Genomic DNA, 20,918 nt, shown 5'->3' on the forward strand with positions numbered 1-20,918 from the left:
TTGCTTTCTAAAATTTACAAGAGAATATGGTGTTAGAAAATCTGTGATAATGGGCAGCTAGATGAAGACACATTGCTTAAAAGGAAACTGTTGGTTCAGCTTTTATTCAACTCAGGTATTACTGTACAACTAGGGCTGACTTATAACATTAACCTCAGGAAGGAAATTGGTTGTTTTTTTAAACTTTGGTCTGCAAATTAAACAGAATTTCAAGCTCTTGTCTCCTGATCCCAAACTGACCAATGGTCAAGGGGACACAGTACCACATCCTAAAAAAATGTCACAAGAAGCTCTGTAATGTGTTTACTTGGGAAAGCACTGCTCAGATGAAGCATCTGTTTCTTAATGAGGTCATGTTTTTATTTTACCTAATTTTCCAGCTGGGATTATGGAGGTGCAAGGTCTTGCCAGGGGTTGAAAAGTGAGTCAATAGCTCGCATGGGATCAGAATCTAGAATTCTTGAAGAAGGGAAACATGAGATCCAATAATTCGATCATACATGTTTATTCAAACACAAATCTTTACATAAATGTGATAAAACTCTTGAACTCCCATTTCAAAATGTTAAATATGAATGGTAAATGTGGTATCAATTATGTAATTTGGAAGGAAGAAGCTCTAACTTTTTCACCTTATAACTAGCTGTGTCAATATCCTTTTGAATCCATTTCAGAATTATATCCTTTAAAGTAAAAACTGTCTAAAAAAACTTTCTGGAAGGGTAGAAACATCTTGAGCTCTGGAGCCAGATGGATTGGGTTTGAATCTCACTTTAGCAGTATATTAGTTGTTGATCTTAGGTTTAGAAACTACCCTGTGTGTTAGTTTCAATCTCTCTCGGGTGACACACTAATAGTACTTACCACATGGCATTTTGTAAGAATTAAATGATATGAAACATGCAAAATGATTAGCATATGTGCTTGACATATATCAAATATATACTTACCTCATGGCATTTTATAAGAATTAAATGATATAAAACATGCAAAGTGATTAGAATATGTACTTGACATATCAAAGAACCACTGATTGTTAGCTAACTTTATTGTCCTCATTGATATTCTGGGATTGTTGGATTGTTATATACTTTTACTTATGAGTATTCTTGTTCTCAGTGGGGTGTGTGTGTGTGTGTGTGTGTGTGTGTGTATGTATATACACATACATATATATATATATATATATATAGAGAGAGAGAGAGAGAGAGTCTTGCTCTATCACTCAGGCTGGAGTGCTGGAGTGCAGTGGTGCTATCAAAGTCCACTGTAACCTCCATCTCCTGGGTTCAAGTGATACTCATACCTCAGCCTTCTGACTAGCTGGGACTACAAGTGCACACCACCACCCTTGGCTAATTTTATTTATTTATTTTTTACTTTTTGTAGAGACAGGGTCTCACTATGATGCCAGGGATAGTCTCAAACTATTGGGATTACAAGCATGAGCCACCACACTGACCAACAAACTTTGATATTACTAGACACTCTTTATTCGGGAGGGAAGAGGAAATTTCCTAAATATAAAAGAAAAAAACATCACTCAGCAAATGGTGATAGATTTACTTTTTATGCTGCCTTCAATTTGCTGGTTTCCACACGTGGCAGATAAACTATAGGTTTCCCCCTAGAGAAACATGAATTGGAATTAAGTTTTTAAAAAACTGATGATAGACACAAAATCTCTCAATATTGCTCAACATATAGAAAAACGTATTCTCACATGTCATCTGGGGGCCAAGAAAGACATAGTGTGGCTTTGCTCCAAACTGCTTGTTGATTAAAGTGATGGGTTTGCAGGTAAATATCAAGTTTAATTCTAGTTTCCTTCTCACTTCACATCTTACAGCCAGTCTGGACATCTGATTCTGTGTACTTGGCTTTGGTCTGTGGTGTTTCAAGAACCTCTGCAGCTTCTCAAAATACAGCCATGTTTAATCTAATCATCTACAGGAACAGAGTCACACGCAGATCAGCACAACCAGAGAACACCTTTTAACCACACCAGAACACAGGCAGCTTTGCTGTTGTGTCTCAACCACTTCCTAAGTCTCAGCTGAATATTTGGTCTTGGCTTTTTAAGTTGCCTGAGTTTAGCTTAGGAAGCACACTGGGGTCTTTCACAGTGGAGAGATTCACTTAGTGCATTTTATAATTAACTACTATAAAGCAGAGCTTTGGCATGTTTGCAAATTATGGATTTCATTAGTCTAAATAAAATCAGATTGTTCCTCCTAGCATATTAGAAGCTGGCCCAACATCAATAAAATTATTGTTTTTAAGAACCATGTGTGCAGCAGGTGAAATCTTTATTATTACAAGTCAATAATAAAAGTTTGACAAGTTAAAATATAAACTCAAAATGTAAACTTACATTAACTTGAAAACTTTCTGCAGTTCACATTTGGATTGTAAAGTGGCTGTAAACACATTCCTGCCTCCACTCAAGGAACATGGATGGGGACTGTGTTTTTGATAGTTTGAAGTGACTTTCTAAAATGCCTTAGCAATTTATAACATTCACTTGCATATAACATAAGAAGAAAAGCAATTTATGACTGCCTATCCAGAGTCGATGTCAATCAATATCCATCTTCCAGAAGTCCGTATTGGCATCAGTTGATTAGTTACCTTCATAATCTAGCTGCTTTTTTGAAAAAATTAGCAGGAAAAATGAAGTGTTCTAGTTATCAAATGGTACATGATAAAAGTAACTTTTCATAATTGTTCACTTTTAACCTATGTCATTTTGACTTTAAGTAATCTAATGCCATGGATAGAAATGGTGCCAGATAGAGACTTTAACTCTGCCTCTATTTACCTTATGTGTTAATTCTCAAGGTAAGTTTTTTTTTTTTTTTTAGGTGGGAGGCTCACTCTGTCACTCAAGCTGGAGTGCAGTGCTGTGATCATCGCTCATTTTACTCTCTATCTTCTGGCCTCAAGCAATCCTCCCACCTCAGCCTCCCGAGTAGCTGGGACTACAGGCATGCACTACTATGCCCAGGTATTTTTAAAAAAAATTTTGTAGAGGCAGGGTTTCCCTATGTTGCCCAAGCTGTTCATTTTCAAAGAAAATTTCAATTCCATTTATTTGTGTACAATATATATATGACTTTCTATTTTAAACCACTATGAAGAGAAATAGGAAACAGTTGGGCACGTCCATGAGAACCTGTAGGTAGGTTAATGAAAGTGTTTTTCTTGCTCAAATATATCCTTTTACTGCTTATAGAAAAAATAAAGTAGAAAAATTATGAGAACAGCCTGGGAATCCTCTCACAGCTTGTGTTTTGAGCATAGTAACACATTCACACTGTTTGCATAAAGGAAATTACACATTTTGGAATGAGGCTCAAGCAAATTAAAAACAGTGGAAAACTGAGCATTCAAAACATCATTTTCATATACTCAACTTCCAAATCTAGAAAGTCGCAAATGTCTAGTAAAAAGAAAGAGGGATGGTGATACCCCATCTCTACTAAAAATACAAAAATTAGCCAGGCATGTTGGTGGGTGCCTGTAATCCCAGCTACTTGGGAGGCTGAGGTAAGAGAATCTCTTAAACCCTGGAGATGGAGGTTGCAGTAAGCCAAGATGGCACCATTGCACTCCAGCCTGGGCAACAAGAGCAAAAGTCTGCCTCAAGAAAAAAAAAATACCATTCAAGACATAGGTATAGGCAAAGACTTCATGAAAAGCAATGGCAATATAGCCAGAATAGACAAATGGGATCTAATTAAATTAAACAGCTTCTGCACAGCAAAAGAGACTATCATCAGAGTAAACAGGCAACCTACAGAATGGGAGAAAATTTTTGCAATCTACCCATCTGACAAAGGGCTAATATCCAGAATCTACAAAGAACTTAAACAAATTTACAAGAAAAAAACAACCCCATCAAAAAGTGGGTGAAGCATATGAATGGATGCTTCTCAAAAGGAGACATTTATGCAGCCAACAAGCATATGAAGAAAAGCTCATCATCTCTGGTCATTAGAGAAATACAATCAAAACCACATTGAGATACCATCTCACGCCAGTTAGAATGGCAATCATTAAAAAGTCAGGAAACAGCAGATGCTGGAGAGGATGTGGAGAAATAGGAACTCTTTTATGTTGTTGGTGGGAGTGTAAATTAGTTCAACCATTGTGGAAGACAGTGTGGTGATTCCTAAAGGATCTAGAGCTAGAAATACCATTTGACCCAGCAATCCCATTACTGGGCATATACCCAAAGAAATATGAATCATTCTATGAAGACACATGTACATGTATGTTTATTGAGGCACTGTTCACAATAACAAAGACTTGGAACCAACCCAAATGCCCATCAATGAGAGACTGGATAAATAAAATGTGGCACAAATACACCATGGAATACTATGCAGCCATAAAAATGGATGAGTTCATGTTCTTTGCAGGAACATGGATGAAGCTGGGAACCATCATTCTCAGCAAACTAACTAAAGAACAGAAAATCAAATACCGCATGTTCTCACTCATAAGTGGGAGTTGAACAATGAGAACACATGGACACAGGGAGGGGAACATCACACACTGGGGCCTGTCAGGAGGTGGGGGGCTAGGGGAGGGATAGCGTTAGGAGAAATACCTAATGTAGATGACGTGTTGATGGGTGCAGCAAACCACCATGGCACATGTATATCTATGTAACAAACCTGCACATTCTGTACATGTACCCCAGAATGTAAACTATAATTTAAAATTTATAATTTAATTTCAATCTTACCCAAGAGGGAAGATTGCAGGAATTGAGGAGAGTTAGAATTGAGAGCATGGTCAGCTCAGACTGAGAGCTTCACAAGGCAATCCAAAAAGCACAGCACGGGAAACAGACCAGCAAACTGCGCTACCCAACATCTCACTGGCTGGAGGGGCAAGACTGTAATAATACACAGATGATCAGGAAATCTTTTGTCAGCCTATCTTTCCTAAATGTTGAAGGCTTATTTTTTATAACACATGTTCATAATATTTAGGCAAAAAGTGAAATTAAAGAATAATAAAGAGATTAGAAAATAAACTGAATGAAAGCCAGATTCCTTTATGAAAGGAGAATTGAATCCATATTTCCCTACTTCCAGACCTTAAATAGCTCAGATTAGCCCATATGTAATACAAAAAGGAAGTTAAGTAGAAAGTGTTTGATTGGACAGTGAATCACAGGGAATTCCAATGAAATAAACAAAGATGGCCCAACCAAAAAATTTAAGTGGACACCAGGGCACAGTCATATATCAAAGATTTAGGTTTGAGTTTTCCATATAGAAGCCCACATTTCTCAACATTGTTTTCTTGTATAACTACGTCTAATATTCTTGTACTATCGAGAAATGTTTTTACTGTGTGTATACACACACACGTATATATTTAGTTTTAATATAATGTTTGTTCTTATCAGCATCTGGCCTTCTGCCTCTCAGACTGCTGCATCAGCCTAGTAACCCAAGATCCTTGGCTTAGGAATTCAGGAAAGCTTGTAAAGGTGACCCTGCAGGGCTCTTCACTTCAGCCTACTTAACTTGAGGTCAAAGCAGTCCTGAAGAAGCTACATTTATTGCCACAGTGTTTGACTTACAGGGAAATCTCCCAGATGCAGTCAATGTGTGAAAACCAATCACTACAAGAAAGCAGGAGAAAGGAAAGAAATTGCCCTTCCTTTAAGGAATGTGGAATCTTTTCTTTTGAAGAGCAGGATTTAGAGCCCATAATCCTGTGGATGGATGATGCCAACATTCAACTCTGCTGCTTATTCCCATGATTTCTCCCCTCCACCTGTGACGAATCAACTTCAGGGATTTGGAACCTTTCTTATGGGACTCCTCTCACTCTGAATGATGGTGATTAATTACTAGTGCACTTTAAAAGTCTCCTCTATTTAATTACATCCTCTTGAGTATTTGGACTAATTCCTCTTAGTTTCCGCTGCAGATCCGAATGTTGCCTTGAGCAAGTCTCATGTTTCTCCTGCTTACTCACTCAAGCACATAATAGATATGTAATAAATATTGATTAAGTTTCTGTATTAGGCTGTGTTTTTATCAGTAAGGATTAATAGGCATAAATGAGAGACATAATCCCTACCCTGGAGCTTAAATGGCATGTGTTATAAAAACACTTTCAGGTTGACCAGCTCTTCTAGTGCTGCAGAGAAGAGTCATGCCTCCTCATTAGCCCACCTTATAGGGAAGAAATGAAGACTCAAAGTTACTAAATCACTTGTCTGAGATAAAACAGAGAACCCAGAGACAGAGCTGGGACTCCACTCAGATCTTTGACTACTGAAGCCAAAGATGCCTAATTAATAAGACACTGAATTAGTCACAGTGATGCTCTTGGATAGTTATTTACGTTTAGGTTTTATGTTTGTGGTTTTCTGCTTAGGAGGTAAGAAAGGTGTCACGAGCATTAATGTCATGCTTAAGAATTGACATTTACTGAATTCTGTTTTACTGGGGCAATATTGTGAATTATGCAATTACACTGTACCTTGGATTAGAAGTTATTTAACTCCCCAAAGAAAACATAGGAGTTAGAAATGGATGCTTTGTGAGAATATTCTCTGCCTATTAGGAATGTTAAAAAGTAGTTTTAATTCCCATTTAAAAGTTATAATTGTAACCTTAAAACAATCAAAATCTGTTTAAGTCAAAATCTTTTTCTATATATGGCAAAAGGTACAATAATGATCAAACCATGCTTTGCTCCCAAAAAGGTAATGCTGAGTTGATACATACATTTAAAAAGTAAATAAACTATTTAACTAAAAAGCAAAATATAAGTACATGTGGATATAAATAACACCTACTATCCAAACTCTATCCAATTTGTTCCCCAAAACAACTCCCTGAAATAGGCACTAGTATCCCTGTGTTTCAGATATGAAAACTGGAGCTCAGAGAGTTTAAATAATTAGACCAGTGTGACATAGGTAGAAAGTATTTTAGCAAAAATTGAGCTCATTTAGGACTAGATGTTGGAATTAGACAGAAAAAATTAGACACAAACATTGTGTCTAATTCCAACATCTAGTCCTATATGTACTAAGCCAATTTCTCATACGCCTAGTGAACTAAGTCAATAATTAGGAAGCACATATTCTTTAATTTGTGAATATTTTTAGCAATCAACTCAGTCCTATATTTATAGATGTAGGATTTAGATGTGTTCCTTAGAACAAACAAATTAGGTAAGTGAAATTTTAAAGTAAACCCTGTTGAGTGTCAAGCTTGGTTTCATTTGCCTTGCTATTAAGAACCAGACAGAAATATTTACCATAAGCCATTGATAACCTTTGACAGGAGCCTACAATTATCACTGACAATGAAATAAAACATGTTAAATTTCTGTGTAAACTGATTAGCCCTGGATGAGTCAATACTGTTTCCAGTAACTTCTAAGAGGGACATCTCTGCATACCAAAGTTGCCTGTGACAAATTTCATCCAGGGGTCATTTAGGGATGCTTAAAAAGATAGTAAAAAGACAGTAACGGTAGCAAATTTCTCGTGAACTTTTAAATGACACCGTAAGAAGAGAACAACCACTGTGTTGCTGACTTTGCCTTCTCTCTCTCTCTCATATTTGTTAACCCTAAAAGTGCAAATATAAATAAATTAAATCCCCAGTGGTTCATGTGAACCAGGAGAAATCTGGAATTAATTGCGCAGTATTTTGGTTCCTGTTGCAGCTGTTACAAGTGTTTGATTTGGTGAGGGAAAAGAAAAGGCGCTGCATACCGATTTCGTGAGCCACAGTGAAAGCTGCGTGGAGGCCATCATCTTCAATCACAGCACAGCTGCGCTCTGGAGAACATATGGTCCCAACGTCTGCCATTCCCAGGGTGTCACATGAATGATGCCCACATAAATCCTGCCCGAGAGAAAAAAAGAAATCATTAAAATCAATTTACATCCAGAAGGAGCCGCCATACAGCCACTTGCTTACCCCAAATGGCAAGACGGGGATATGTTTACGGTATCACCTGTTCCTCTCTGGAAAGGTTCCAAAAGCAAACTCAAGGCAGAGACTCCTCTAAAGTACTCTGGGACCCAGAAACACAGAAGGATAATGGAACTCAATTACATTTAAAAAGATGTCTTAGGATTGTAGCTTGTCTATTACAATAGCACCCACAGCCTTAACAAAGCTGTAATGCATATACGTCTCAGATCACTTTCCCATATGGTCATGCTTAGGAAAGTCTTAAAATTCTGATGAAAATTCATGCTAAATTTATCAAAATCTGGCATCATAATTTGTTTTCTATTACAGGGGCAAACTGCAACCAGACATCTGCAATAGAGTATAAATTTATTAGGAATTTGGATAGAAAACTAAATTTTATTCCGTAATTCTTTGAAAGGTCATCTTTTACTCACAAAATGAACTATAATTGTATAGATTGTGTCTACTGAAATCTGTGCATTTTTACTCAAAACATTTAATGTAGCATTTCTCAACCTGACAAATCTGCAGAAAATATATGCCATATATAAGTTGTATGTACATGAGTATATACATTTTTTCTGGTAAAAAGTCATAGCTTTTCATAGATGTCATATAATCTTTTAAGAGATTCTCAAATAGGAACATTACCCCACCCACTAATGGTTAAAAATGATCAATTTAGATGAAAGGAACCTCAACAAGCCCCTTAAGATATGAAACATAAAGAGAAAACATAAGCCACAAATTTTGACATGACAGATTCGTGATAAACTTTCCCTTTAAATGCTATTTGAGTATTAATGAACATTAGCATTTCTTGTGCTTGACCACAATTTTCTCTGAAAATTTACTAATAACGTGCCCATTTATATCCCCAAAGAGCAAGATCATGTTTCTAGTAAGCCATAGTTAATAACTTCAAAAGGAATAGTTTTAAACATATATTAATTATTTCAAGACTTTTATTAATTAAAATAAACGTTTATTACATTTTATAAAAGAAGTAGTTTATTAGTTAAAGTAATAAATGTTTCTTATTATACAGCAATCATCTTTGTATGCCTAATTTCCATACTCTCCAGCTTATATAGTAGGAACTCAACAAACGTTTGCTTAATTGAGTTGAATTGTGACCTACAGTCATATGCATTATAGTGCTCCCACATCTTTAGTATGCTGTATGCTAGCAGAACGTCAACAGGCTCCAGACAACCAGAATAAGGCGATGTGACTGCATAACCAGTGCTCCATACTCAGTGGCAACATACTCTTCTAACCCTTTCTTATTTTGCTACATAAAAATCCAACCAAGGTGAAAAGTATTTAAAAGCTCAGTGGTATTCTCTCCTCTTACTATGTTCTCAGGTCCTTATTGTGTTCTGTTTATTATGAGTTCTCAGCTAAGATAAGTTACAGTGTGGCCATCATGTTACTGTAGTTTTAGACAGTGGAAATCTCAGACAAGTAGCCTTGGTTAATCATGTCACAAAACCAACAGCCTTCCAAAGTTTCCTGTGGATCTTCACATGTCATCCCATGGGATACCAAATTACAGCTGTTGCGAACAAATTAGTAGGTTTTCAAATTGAAATTGGAACACACTTTTGCATAATAATCAGTCTTTGAGATAATAATATAGTACAATACATTTTTAACCCCCTCCCCTGAAATCATTTCAGTATCTCTAGGACCAAAAACCTAGGTCATTATGACTTAAGGGAGTTGCTAGACACTGTAGGTTATATCTGTACACAATTTTTAAAAACAAGATTTATGTTTATATCACAATTTGGGGTTATCTTTAATAAAATCCAAGAATTACATATTCCTTTCTTACTCTTTATGAATAAGCTTGGATGAAGAGCCACAGCAAAGGGAAATGGCCCTTCTGTTCTGGATAAAGATTAAACTAGATCCTTAATATCTCTCTGTTTACTGCTAATCAATTGCTCATTAGAGGCCATCAACCCTCCTTGTCATCCTTGAATTGGATTAAATGCATTTGGCCTATTGCCACGGAAATGTGACAAAATCATGAACAGAAGCACTTGTTATTTTTTTAACCACACTGATTAAACTCCTTGACTACTCAGCCACACTATATATTTCTGTACCTATAATTATGTAAACTGGCAACCTTTCTATTTCACTCACATAATTTCAAATCTTAGCAGTACAGTTACAGTTTCAGCCTCAAGATTTATAATGAACATCTGAATTTCCTTGTGAACAATGTTGATTTCAATGAATTAAAACTAATATGCATCAAAATGTTAAGAATACAGCATATCACATTCATGTCTACATTCTGGTGATGATTTCTAACAACATTTATAGGTATAAACCTTATTTGAAGTTTATAGAATACTTTCTTAAATTATTGAATTCTGAGCAGGGGTAAATATATTATTGAGGCAATAGCATATGTATACATATATGTATACATAAATACACACATGCTATTATATATATGTATACACACATATACATATATGAAATACACACATATATATGCTATACACACACACACACACACACACACACACACATACATATATATACATATATAAATCTAGGTCTGGAGGCAGAAGATACCGGAGAGATGTGAATCACATACAATAACATGTAAGAGGTAAACGCATTAAAAGTGCTGATGAAAGCTTATCTGTTTGTTCAGTGTAGATCTGAAAGTAAATCATATCTTTGTCATATCAAAGAAGGCTTGTTTTGTGCAGAATCAGTATTACCATTTTGTGGAGAGTAAGGCAATAGAAGATTTAGTAAAATATCAAGGTTGCAAGAGTATGCAGAGATTTATCCAGTGGTTTTGTGGTATGGTGTTGGCCAGGATACAAGACTGAGACATTGTATCTAACTCAGAAGTGTATTTGTGATGGTCGGCACCACCGACAGAGATTTGATAGAAAGGTCATTGATACTGTGACCATTCACCAGGTATGACCTTTAGAAGGTTATAAATATGGCCAAGCTTGTGATTTATCATAGAATTTTGAAGCTGTAATAATACCCAAGATCTACTGGGTACTTCTTGGGGATGGGATGGGGGATAGAGCCAGCAAAGCATACTGCTTTGAGAAGCAGATGCCCAGAACATGAATGCTGACACAGGTAGATACCATCACAGCTGCAACAACAGCTGAAATGAAGAAAGAATACCTCATAGAGGAGTAAAATAACAGCAACTTTGTTTCTATAGATTTTACCTCTTGGTAAGGGCAAGCATAGAGCACAAGGGTAGAGCATAAAAGAGAGTTTAACTAGGTTTCAGATATCTACCCATCTGTCTACACAATTCTTAGTGAAGAGAGATTAGTGATAGAAGAATTAATCTGGCGTGGTACATATTTTAGTCATAAGTATTACCTACACACACACATGCGTGCACACACACACACAAGCATATTTGTTTGGTGGATCTGGTTCTTAAGGAGTCATTTGCCTTTCTGGCTACCTATCCAGCAATCCCCAATAATAAGGGTTTTAATTTTAGACGTCAGTAGAGACTACATTAATTGGAACTGTTAGGCCAACCATTACAATGACCCATTTTATACAGTCTCTGTCCTTCTCTCTTGATATAACTATGGGATACCAAACACACAGAGCCCACATAGGTTAGGGGCCCAGGGATCCAGGAATATTTATTCCTAAAACAATTATCGTGTGCCTACAGTCTGCCAGACACTGTGCGAAGTGCTGACACTGTGGTAAATAGATGAAATAAGATCTGATCCTGAGCTTTAAGGAACATCATGATCTAAGGAGCTAAACAGATATGTCAAGAACAAAGCAAGCTGTGACTGCCATTATGAACAGATCTTTGAGGGAGAACAGAAGAGGCATTGATGAACTCTCCTTGAGGGAATCAATAAAGGTGTCTCCACATAAGTGAGTGGATTTGATAGCCTGGGAGGAAGAATATTCTGGCAAGGAAAGACTAGTGGAAACACAATGGAATGGTAAAAGGCAGAGTCTTTTTTGGGAATGACAAAAGGTTTGTTGTGGCTGGAACACAGGATCTGTTGAGTCGAGGGTTAACAGGGAAGCTGGAAAGAGTCTGGGCCCAGAGTTCTAAGTCAGGAAGTTTTCTCTGACAAATATGAGGTAAGAAAGGGAAGAAGAGATGGAGAAAATTGGAGACTGGGGGTAGGGGAGTAGATGCTTGACTGAGTCATTTTGGTAAACAGAAATGGAAGCTGGTTAGAGACAATAAATGGAAAGTAGATTGTTTTTAATTCGACGTTGTTAGTAAAAAGCACTGTGTAAATCATTTACATGCTTTGAGACAAAGTTCCTTCATCATTAACATAAGGAGTTTGGTCCGGGTGATCTTTACGGTTTGTTCCAACTACACACATCTTGTCATTAACTAAAAGCATTCCAATTTATAAAGAAATGAAAGCTCTGGGGCATTAAATTACCAAAATCTCAAGCTTGTGCATACTGAAGCTGAAATTGAAACCTATATCTAAACACCCAGAATCCTGAATTTGCTTCACCATGATTTTGCTAAATCACCACTTATGTTATTCTTGACATTAATCTTATCCTTTGTATTCACAATCTGCACTTGGTCAAGCAAATTTCTTTTTTGCAGCAAATAAAGAATAGCCTGGGTTTGTCTCTATGCTATGTTGGAAAAAACTTGATAATTTAGAGGTATACTAAATATGTAAAATACACCGTGAAAGATATTCCAGAAAACAAGAAAATGGAAGTACTGGGTAAGAAAACTTGTGACATCATTAACTCGCCTCCATCTCTCACCTGTCACATCTAATTAGCCACTGTAAGTCACTGTAGTGGTCCTCTATTTCTCATCTTTTCCATTATTCCTTCCTGTCTGAATTATCACCTGAGACTTCTAACTGGTCCCTTTTCCTCCTGTAACTTCCCTATCTACATGCCGTAGTCAGTTACCTTCTTAGAGCACAGATCTTATTAGATTACTCCAGTCCTTCACATCAGCCTTAGCCTGGCATTCAAAACCTTGCACAATACAGTTTCAGTCTTTCTGTCTGCCTTCACTGTACCTTCCTGCTTCATTCTGTCCACTATTGTGTGCATATCTCATGAACATTTTGGCCTCTGAACTTCTGCCCAAGACATTCCCTCTGCTACAAAGAATTTTTACTTACATCCACCTTTTCCTAAAATTTCTTGACCCAGTCTATGCCTCTCAATTCCTAATGCTACTGCTTTAGTTTAGACCACCTTGAGCCTCCTCTTGAAGATTTTTGAAACAGCCTGCTCACCCAGGATCCAGTCCACTACTTAGACCAAAGGGCTCATTTCAAAACACACCTCTGATCATTGATGTCTTCCTACTAATGTTCTTTTCATTGATTGCCATTGCACTTAATTTACAATGAAGACTTCTCAGCACGGTGCAATAGACTGAATTATCTCTTCTCCAAACTCATATATTTGGAGATACGGCCTATAGGGAAGTAAATGAGGTTAAATGAGGTCATGAGGATAGGACTCTGATCAGATAGCATTAGTGTCCTTAGAAGAAGTGATACCCACCAGTGTTCTGTTTGTACGTGCAGGCAGTGGAAAGGCTATGTGAGTACACAATGAGAGGGTGGCCATTTACAATGCAGGAAGAGAGCCTTCACTAGAAATCAGACTGGCTAGAATCTTGATCTTGGACTTTCCAGCCTCCAGAACTGTGAGAAGATATACTTCTGTTGTTAATGCCACACATTTTACAGTATTCTGTTATGGTGGCCAGAGCAGACCAATAGACATAGTGGATAGTTTATTTTTTTTTTAATAAATGGTTGTTTTTATCTTCTCCAGACTAATCTATTACCATTCCCCATTGAACATGATGGTTTGGCAATCTGGTTAACTCCCACTCTTTCTTCAAAATTGAACTCAGATGGGGTCAGCAACCTTCTAATGCACTTCCATAATACCTTACAAATATATCTACTGTAAGAGTCATCATGCTGTACAGCAATTACCATTTCTTTGTCTGTTTCCAGGAATAGATTCTTAAGAAAGGGGCCACTTTTTAAACCTCTGAATCCCTCTCTGCCTATGAGGAGCATATTACATATTTGAATAAACTAGTGATAATACTTTAGTTTAGAGAGCAGCAAACAGGACTGTCTTCTCTGTCTGCCATTTGTTAGCTGTTACTCTAAGAAGATTACCTGTTTCTCTTCATATGAATTCCTTGTCCGTCAAAATAATTATACAATGGTTGCGGATTGTTGAAAGGATTAATTATAAAATAGTTTGTGGCCATGGATAGTACATAAGAAATGCTCAGTAACAGCTGGTTGAATCCAAATCCAATCTATCCATCCTTTGAGGACCAATTCAATTCTACATTTGCAACGAGACCTATATAAAGGTCCATAAGCAGAATTAACTGTTATCTTCCTTTTCCTTTCACAGACTTTGTTTATATCTTAATATGGCATTTATCAGAATTTTCCTAACATTAGAGTGATTGACAGATATATCTGTTTCCTCTCTGCTGTTAATAAGGGACCAGGTATTTTCCATCTCGCTACCTTAAACTACATGAGTCTACACATAGGAGGTGCATATAGGCAGGCACTGAATAGATTTTACCTAACATCCCTCACAGCTTATTGTAAAAATGTTAACTAGAGCTGCTTACTCTGCTACCAGTTTCCCCATTTCTGAGTTATTCATCCTTTTATTGATTAGGATTGACCTATAGGCTGATTCCTTGACAAGGGTTCACTTTTGACTTTAAATGAGATTTCAACTCAAATACGTGACTGAACTGGTCAGTCTAGGCAGCAAGCCAATAAGAAAAAAGCACATCCTTCTCCCTCTTTCAAACTTCTGGTCTTCCTCTAGTGCCCCCTGTTGTCAGAACCAAGCCAGGAACCACTTGGTAAAGGAGAAATACCATGTGTGGAGATCCGGCCCCAGCATTGTAAGGAGGAATGTAAAGAGTTTTAGCTGAGACAGTAATCTATCAACTGGCATATTGATAGTTAATGAAAGGGAATTAAGTTTTTATATTGCGTAATCTCTTGGTTTGATTTCAATTCAATGTTTTCAATCTATGAAAGAGTAAGGTTTTTGCTGCTGTCATGCAGGGGTGGAGGAATGTTAAACAATTTCCTATTTTGTTATCAAGCAGGTAGGCTTTTGTTTCTAAAGAGCGAATGGTCTAAAAAAATGACTGTAAGAGTTTGTCTTTAAAGAAATTATTTTAAAATAAAAGAGGACGTCCGGAACAAGGAAAGAATTCTGGAAAGCAAAATTAAATCCTGGGGAGATTGGATTTCTACTGTTTGATGGCAGAAGTGGTGTGAATTCCAGCATTAGTGCCATTTCAGAATGAAAACGGCTTCTATGCCAGGAAATTGACTGGTGCTAACTCTTTCTAATTAGAATAGTACTGGAGTGCTGGGTACAGTCCTGACAGTGAAGTGTGTTCATTTGATAAATGAATTACTGGCACTATTCTACTGACTTCCAGATGCAACATTCAAGGTGGCCTGAGTTAGTAAACAGAGGTAGAAAACATATCCTCACACATTCGCTTCATGCCTGAAAAACAAGCAATTTAGGAGAAGACATCTGGACCTAAATTTGAACAGGACTCAGAGCCCATCAAAACATGGATTTGATGGCTTGGCGTCTGGCTGCTAAGCAACGTACTTCTTACATTCAAAACAGAATTGTAAAAGTAGAATCTTGGTGCCAACTCTGGGTATTTCTCATTGAAAAGGAAATAGCTCTGAAAGTTTTCTTCAGGCCTTAAGATACCTGATTTTCATGAGCTGGAAGACCTCAGATCTTCTCTCCTCCAGCCTTCTTGTTTTCACATTCTGGAGTATTAGGCAGAGATTAACTTTCCTTTGTGAAATACTCTCAAATGAATGCTGCATAAAGGCCTTGAAATATGTTTTTCAGCCCCCTAATTAGTAGCAGTCTTTTAAATTAGGCACATCTATTTCAAATACACATGCATTTCAAATATTTGCTTCTTGTGAAGTTAGATGTATATACTACAGGGGCAGCCAACCACAAATGAGATTTTCTTTCCTAAAAGTATGCTTCTGGTTGGCAAGGAAACCAGGGAGGGCCCATGTGAAATATTTTCCATGTGTAGACTAGTTTGAAAAATGAATGTCCTTATAAACTGAGAAAAATTAAGATGGACCATTAATTTATTTCTCCTTTGCTTTTTATCTATTTAAAATATGCTGTTAGGTTTCAGACTTCAGAAAAATAGGAACAGTGAACTACCCAAACAAAAAACAAATTCAGAAAAAGCAATCTACAAATCATTGAGAATCACTGCCCTGTTTTCTGGGAAACAATTAAGAACATTATTGGGCAGGAGGTAGGAAGTAACAGACCTTCTATTAATTTTTATTTATTTTAAAATTATGAAATGTGGATTTGTGTTTAAAAATGAAAGTGAACTACTAAAATGACCTACTCCCTTGGAGCAGTATGCTTACAAAAGTATTTCTTCCTCTTTCTTAAGAGAACCTCCTTCCATAAACTCTCCAGAGACTCCTGCTTGGCATCCTCTTGTGATGTAGCAAAGCAAGGAAACCCAGACATGGAAAGTTGCTTACCAAAAATAAAAAAAATATAAAAAAATAAGGAGCTTGGAAACCAAACAAGAAAGGGATAGTTTTACAGAACCTCACTTTACAGAGGAGGCTACAAACGAATGTTCTACCATTTCAAAGACTAATATGTGGAGGAATTAAAAGGTGGCTTCCAGAAAATCACTTAATGAGGAAAAAATTTTTTTCCATTGTGCACAGGACTGAGCACTGCCTGGCTCTCCCCAAACTGCCGCCCTCCAGCATCTTTGTTTACATGTGGTTTACATTAATGCCCCCCTATGAACCACAAGTGTTTCTCTACTACAAATTTATCAACACTTTCCCTTCATACCAGAGGTGTCTTAGTAAAAATAGAAGAATTAGGTAATGAAGCTGTGTGATTCTAAAGTCTCCTGCAATCCATCATGCAATTTCTTATACTTGTTCTGTTTGCTTCATTTCATACCATGATTTTACATCATACTTCAAAGTTTGTAATCTTTTATCTATTCTGGATGGGTCTCAAACACTTAAAGAATGAACTTTAAAAGTCAATTACCAGGCATTGAAGAGGCACAACTTAAAACTGCCAGTCAGAGTAGAGTTGTGACAATTGAGGCTTAGAACTATACCCAAGCCAGGCCCCAAACCAACCCAGACTTTTTGTGTAAATGTCACACAAACGTGGTGGTCAGTGTGTAAATAGATACTGCATTCTCTCCAGAGCCTCTGAGCCTTAAAGATCCATTTCTTTTCTTCCCCATAGCCATCCTTCTTAAAAGGGGGAAATGCTGGGAACACATTTCTTCCTCCTGTCTTGACTCTTCGCCCAGTTCTTCTGCACTGGGGCTTTGGAAACATAGTCATCCAAAACCCAAATATGCAAACGGGATGTGACACTCCCTAGGCGGCGGAGTTGGCCTGGGCAGTGCCTGCGATGCACTGGTGGACTAAGCAAAGGAGCTGTTAAGGAACCTCACAAGTTTGTCCTCTCAGCTGATTGGGTCTCTACACCCTGCTGGCCCGCCCACATTCCTCTCTTCCCAGGAGCTGAGATTTCACGGTGGACTTGTAAGAACTCCATTAGGAATCCAACCTGGAAAAGGATTCCTTTTCCCTTCCCATGTGAAGCAGAAGGGGTTCTAGTAAAAAGGTGTGGACATTTACAAAAGAAGGCCATCGGACAACAGTGACTACTGTGAATGAACCATCAAGGTTGGACATTTTTATTTTTACTGTAAAGAAGACCCATGATCCCAAAGGCAATCTCGTTTTCCTTTCTTTTCCACATTTAACTGTATCATTTCCCCAAGCATTCTAGTGCCTTCTTATGTTTACGTTCCCAAGCCGCAATACCTCAGACTAGATGACATGCAGCATTACTGATTCTTCATGATTACTTAACCAGGTCTTGGCATTTAAGGCAAAATATTCTGTGGGGCTAACCTGAATACAGGAGCAGAGTTGAAGGCTGGTTGGATTTCCTGCAAGAAGCAGTTAAACACATCCACAGCTGCAGGAGGTTTGTGGGAGAAGCAAAGCCACCAGCAAGATCCTCTCTGACCTACCTCCTGATCCCAGGGCTGGGACCCCCGCATCCCGGCTGGACCTACCTCCCGAGTAAACAGGATGGCTGCGTCGTAGTGCTCCTCGTGATCATCTCCCAGCTGGTTGTGTTGGTGCTGCCACTTGCAAAAGTTCTTGAGCGTGGTGGCCGCGTTCTTGCTCACCTCCAGGCTCTTGTCCTTGTCGCCCAGCACCACCACCTTCACCACGGCCAGGCGGATGTGGTTCTCGATGCTGGCATGGCTGTACAGCCTATTGGCAATGGAGGCCAGGGTCAGCAGGTAGTGCTGCAGGCCCCGGCCATACAACCGCGCCATGGACGCGTCAGCCACCAGAAGCAGCTCCACCTGGCGGGCCCGGGAGATGGAGCGGCGCCGCCGCCGCCACCACGTCTGCGGTCCTGGACCCCCAGCGGGCGAGAGAGCGGAGTGGTCCAAGAGCTGAGAAGCCAGTGCTTCGCGTTGGCCCGGGCTGCTGTGTGCCGGGGGACGCTCGCGAGGCTCTGGCGTGGACGTGGGGGTCTCGCAGCTGGCTCGCTGCGGCAGGGCCTCGAAGCTGAAGCCCTCTCGGGTGTAGACGTGCAGGATCCGTGTGGACCCATCCCCGTACACGCGCCCCGTTTCCTCCTCCGCCCAGGGTCCGCGCAGCAGCGGCTTCAGGATGTAGCGCGCGTGCTTGACAGCGAAGAAGCCATCGAGACCCCCACAGAGGTCAAAGACAGCCAGAGAGCGGGGACTGCCGTCCACTGTGCCCCGGTAGAAGCAGTGGCTCCGGTGGCGCCAGGGCGCACTCGTCCCGCCTCCTGCGGGCACGAAGCCAGCAGTGCCCACCGAACCATCCTGCTCCAGGTCCAAGAGGAACCTCCGGCCGCCCGCGTAGACGAGGTAGCCCACCTTGCCGCCGCCGGAGTAGAGTTGGTCGATGTTCTGCACCAGCCCCCTGCTCCTGCGCCGCTGCGCCAGGGGGTGCGGGTGGCCGGGAGGCTCGGTCCCCTCCTGCACCTCCTCCCCCTGCCGCCGGCGGGGCTGGGCGGCTGCTGCAGCAGTCGGAGGCTGCCCGGCTTTATCCTGGGCAGGTGCCGCGGCGGGGCCGGCCGCGGCCAGGGGCAGGCGGAACGCGCACAGCAGCAGGGACGCCCACCCGAGCAGCATAGTGCGCTGCCCACAGGGAGGGGCTGCGCGACGGGGACTTTATGGGTATTTGTTGTTTGCTATGAAGTTACCGGGGCGGGGGATGGGGACACACACACTTGCTTGCAAGGTTGAGTCAAGTGTCGGAGGGAGGGGGCCCGGCGGCAGCGCCAGCCTGTCCCGGCCGCGGTGCCAGCGTGCGAACTTTTCTTTGTTGCTTGGGAAAATGTTTGGATTTGTGCTCCAGAAAGAGGAGGAGGAAAAAAGAGAAAGAAAAGATTCAAAAAAAAAAAAAAAAGTCGGATAGTGGAGATTCAGCATATACGGGAAAAGGAAAAAAAAAAAAACAACAGCAACGAAAAAGCCACCAAATGCAGACACGATAGCTGCTCCAAGAAAAGTAAGGAAGGTACCGCGCACCCGGCTGGCAACTGGTGCGCGCAGCCTCCCGCCCCCGCTCTGCGCTGGACTCGTCGGCTGCGGAGGTTCCAAGCTCCGGGGCCCACTTCCTTTCTTATTTTGTGGGTTTCCTTGGCTCTGCTGGGACCGGGAGGAAGAGAAGAAAGAGAGGGGGAAAAGCCATAAAAATTAAAACAAAAACGCAGTGGGCAGCCTGAGGCGAGCTGGCAAAGCGGCGTGTGTGTGTCCCTCTGGCTGCGGTGTCTTCCTACCCGCCGTCATCCCCAGTCGGCCGCTGCGAGCGCCGAGAGCAGCGCGAGTGCTGTGAAGATGCGAGGAGGTGGAACAATGAATTTATAGCGGCATGCCATCCTGCAATGGCAATTTCAACAATTCGTCACTGCACACTGCCTCTTAAAGGGAGAGCTTCCCCCACCACTCCCACCCTTCCCGGTCCGCGCCTAATCAGACGGGGGAGGGCAAAAGAGGAGGGTGATCTAGGAAAGGGAGACCAAGTAGGAGGAAGGGACTGGGACCCGGAGAGGTGGAAGGAGGGACGAGGAGGAAAAAAAAAAAAGTAATGGAGCAAGAAAAACAGATTTCCTTGGCCACTTTTAAAGCCACACGGCTCCGGGTATGTCTGATATTTCACAACCGATTGGGGTTGGCCAACCTCGGCTTACCTCATCTCCTGAACGGGTGTTTTGGTGTATTTTTAAAGTTATTGAGACGTTTCAAATCTCTCCCTGCCTCCTCCTTGCCTGCTTTTCTCGCCCTCGGTGGGAAGTTCCTGCTGCAAAATTTCCCCCTTTGCACACCGGTGCGCTAGCAGACCGTGCAACTCCATCCACTCGCCAGAGCTTCTCAGCGTCCGTGCGTCCCCTACCCACCGCGTTCCCTTCGCTTTCTCCCCTCTGTCCCGGCACCTGGTTTCTTCCCTCTCCTTTCTCCAGCATCTTCCTGCTTTGACGCTCCCCGGATTCGGGCTCCGGGTGACTAACTTCTCCCGGCCACCAGCAGAGCTGCTGGGCGGTTGGAAAGCCCAGGGCGCTTCCTGGCGCGCTGCGGAGCCCTGGGGCAAGAATGCCCGCGTCCTGGGAACTCCGTAGCTTTGTGTGCAAACGGCGGGCTCCCCATTTTCTCCAGCTCGCCTTTCATCAGGGTCCACAATCTGTCCCTTAATCCTGGCCCACTGGAACTTCCTTTGCTATGAAAACGCAAGGCGAGAAAGAGTTAACTCTTAAAGGGAATTCCGCTCATTTTTT

The 20,918-nt window shown here is 40.5% G+C and overlaps 1 protein-coding gene across 2 annotated transcripts in view; it reads right to left on the reverse strand.

Moving 5' to 3' along the window:
* ADAMTS5 (ADAM metallopeptidase with thrombospondin type 1 motif 5) overlaps positions 1–20,666 on the reverse strand; it is a 51,168-nt gene extending 30,502 nt beyond the window's left edge. Inside the window, exons 1-3 of one of the 2 annotated variants that reach the window (XM_064380077.1) lie at positions 20,337–20,666; positions 18,172–20,025; positions 7,763–7,895 (exon numbers count right to left, since the gene is read on the reverse strand). In XM_064380077.1, coding sequence (XP_064236147.1) covers positions 7,763–7,895; positions 18,172–19,275 — 1,237 coding nt within the window. In that variant the 5' untranslated portion in view covers positions 19,276–20,025; positions 20,337–20,666. Of the gene's footprint in view, positions 1–7,762; positions 7,896–18,171; positions 20,104–20,336 lie in introns of those variants that run through there. The other variant, XM_012433967.3, reaches the window with a different exon arrangement.
* Between the last annotated feature and the right edge of the window lie 252 nt (positions 20,667–20,918).

Source organism: Aotus nancymaae, unplaced genomic scaffold (assembly GCF_030222135.1).
Source record: "Aotus nancymaae isolate 86718 unplaced genomic scaffold, 86718_ANA_hifiasm-v0.15.2.pri h1tg000022l_1, whole genome shotgun sequence".
Taxonomy (NCBI): Eukaryota; Metazoa; Chordata; class Mammalia; order Primates; family Aotidae; genus Aotus; species Aotus nancymaae.